The following is a 2,228-nucleotide window of genomic DNA, read 5'->3' as shown; positions in this document are numbered from 1 at the left end:
AAAAAGATAGAAAAGATAGTTTGTCTCTCAAACTATCTTTTCTATCTTTTTCTTTCTTTCTTTCCCTTCTTTCGGTCCACTAATATCTTCTGTACCTCCTTTTATCGCGCTGTCCTTTCAGCTTGCATGCAGTGAAGTATCGAGATGTGTAGGAAATTCGCAACATGTCTAGATAGATAGATATACAGACGTGGGGTGTGGGTTCTGAGGGTCACGCATTAGAACTGCTCGTTTCTACTTAGGAGGAGTGAGAGGTAGGCTCTCTTTTCTCTCGCCGACCAACCGCGTTATATGCAAGGACGACAGCGTATCATAGACACACCTTTCTAGACGTAGAGAAAGAGAGAGGGAGAGACACAGAGACAGATAGAGCGTGTATGCGTGAATATGCATGTGTGTAAGTCTATGTAGGAACCTGTATAGGTATGTGCCCCGGGAATGTATGTTTGGATGTGCTAGTGGTGTATGTGTATAAATTTCGACATATGTCTATGAGTATGTCTTGTTCTCTATCTCTCTCTGTGTGTATCTTTATATAGGTGCTTTAGTCTCTGTGGATTTTTTTCTCCTAGGATTGTCTTGCTTGCTTTTCTTTTCTCTTCTTCAGTTCTCCTACCTCAGTCGGCATTGCATGCGCTTGCGAGGCTTCACATCTCCTGGCCGATGCTCTTTGAGGTTGTTAATGAAGCCAAGGTAGCTAGCCACCTAGCTAGCTAGCTAGCTAGTCCCACTTATGAATGCCTTAGGGAGTTGCAGAGCTCGCTATACAGCGAAGTGTAGTAGTACAAGTGAACGAGCTTTCGATGTCTGCGCTGGGCGATGTGACGGGATGGGGGGGGTCTCCAATACATCAAAGATAGATAAAATAGATAGATAGATGGAGGATAGATAGATAAATAGATAGAGATAGAATGCGTATGGATAGATAAACCTCCCAAATCACCAAGAGATTCAGAAGGTCGTAGCTCAGCTTTCTGTCTATCTCTAATCTATCTAGCTATTTTCAATCCATCTATCTTTGATCTTTCTTTAATCTGTCTATCGATAAAGAGGAAGTTGCGTGTGTTCCTATGCGTGTATCTCTGCGGGGTCTGACGTGCGGTATTATTGATAGGTGTATCTACGTAGCCCACCAGGGGTGTAGAATGTATACATAGGCATGTGCACCTCAAGATATGCTGCTCGTATATCTATATATACGTTTATTTGTATATCTGTTCACTCCCTATACTTGTATCGAGATCGATGAATGAGTTGTGTCTCTCTGTGTGTGGATGTATGTATGAATATGTATGTATGCATGTATGTATGTATGCATGCATGTATGAATATGTACGTATGTATGTATGCATGCATGTATGTGTGAATATGTATATATGTATGTATAGGATCGACATACACATACAGGAGTCTTGGAATTCATCGCTGAAGAAGGGACCTGCCATATACCTTACTGGGTCAGCTGCTCTACAAATATCTCCTCCTCTTTCCTTTTCGTCGCTGACTTCATACATCTATATATATATACAGAGAGAGAGAGAGAGGAGAGAGAAAGAGCGAAAGAGAAGGGCGAGAGAGATATATAGATAGGTCTCGGTTTCGTATCTTTCCCTGCTTTATAGGCTTCTTTCCTTCTCTTTCAGACAGAGAACTAGTCTCTTTAAACACTTGAACAGACACACCAGACATTTTCGGGTGTATGTCCACTGCACACTCAGGTGTATGTCCACCGTAACCTTCGTCTGTGTATAGTATGGAGAGTTAAGAGAGGAGTGAAAGCCCTCTGTATGGGGGATGTGAATGCGAATTTTCTACAGTTCTTCTTCTTCTTCTTGTTTCTCGCGTCTTACTTTCTTTCTCGATCTCTTTCCAGACGAGAGGGTGAGAGAGAGGAGTTAATCGACATAGGTCTGTACCTCTCCTGTCCCTCTCCCCAGACTGCTATCTTTATACTCTTTCTTCTTTCTTTTCTCCGTAGTCGCCGAGCTTCTCAGCACCCCTCATCTTTTGTGTCTTCCTCCTCTTTCTTTCTTTCTTGTCGACTTCACGAGAGTGCTCCTCAAAACAAGGAAGAAGATGAAGAAGAAGATCATCTACATAAACATTATCCTTCTTGTCGTCCCGTATGGATATGATCTCATCCTCACTAGGGATATCTACATACATGCATATACATACATACATAGTCATGCATACATACATACGTACATACATACATACATAGTCAT

General features: G+C 42.0%; 1 protein-coding gene across 1 annotated transcript; it reads left to right on the top strand.

The window, feature by feature from the left end:
- Window positions 1-283: 283 nt before the first annotated feature.
- On the top strand, window positions 284-1,688 carry CSUI_010974 (uncharacterized protein). The gene is made up of 2 exons (XM_068071075.1): window positions 284-693; window positions 1,389-1,688. The coding sequence occupies exons 1-2, from the start codon at window positions 632-634 to the stop codon at window positions 1,588-1,590; spliced, it is 264 nt and encodes an 87-aa protein (XP_067916949.1). The 5' UTR covers window positions 284-631; the 3' UTR covers window positions 1,591-1,688.
- Window positions 1,689-2,228: the final 540 nt, after the last annotated feature.

This window comes from Cystoisospora suis, assembly GCF_002600585.1.
Source record: "Cystoisospora suis strain Wien I chromosome Unknown contig_9101, whole genome shotgun sequence".
Classification (NCBI taxonomy): Eukaryota; Apicomplexa; class Conoidasida; order Eucoccidiorida; family Sarcocystidae; genus Cystoisospora; species Cystoisospora suis.
Note: the sequence above shows the minus strand (reverse complement) of the source record. Positions and strands in the feature narration are given on the sequence as shown.

Coding starts and splice junctions, on each gene's coding strand:
- CSUI_010974 (XM_068071075.1), top strand. CDS start 632: ATGCGCTTGCGAGGCTTCACATCTCCTGGCCGATGCTCTTTGAGGTTG. Junction 694..1,388: donor AGGTTGTTAATGAAGCCAAG/GTAGCTAGCCAC, acceptor ATGTATGTATAG/GATCGACATACACATACAGG.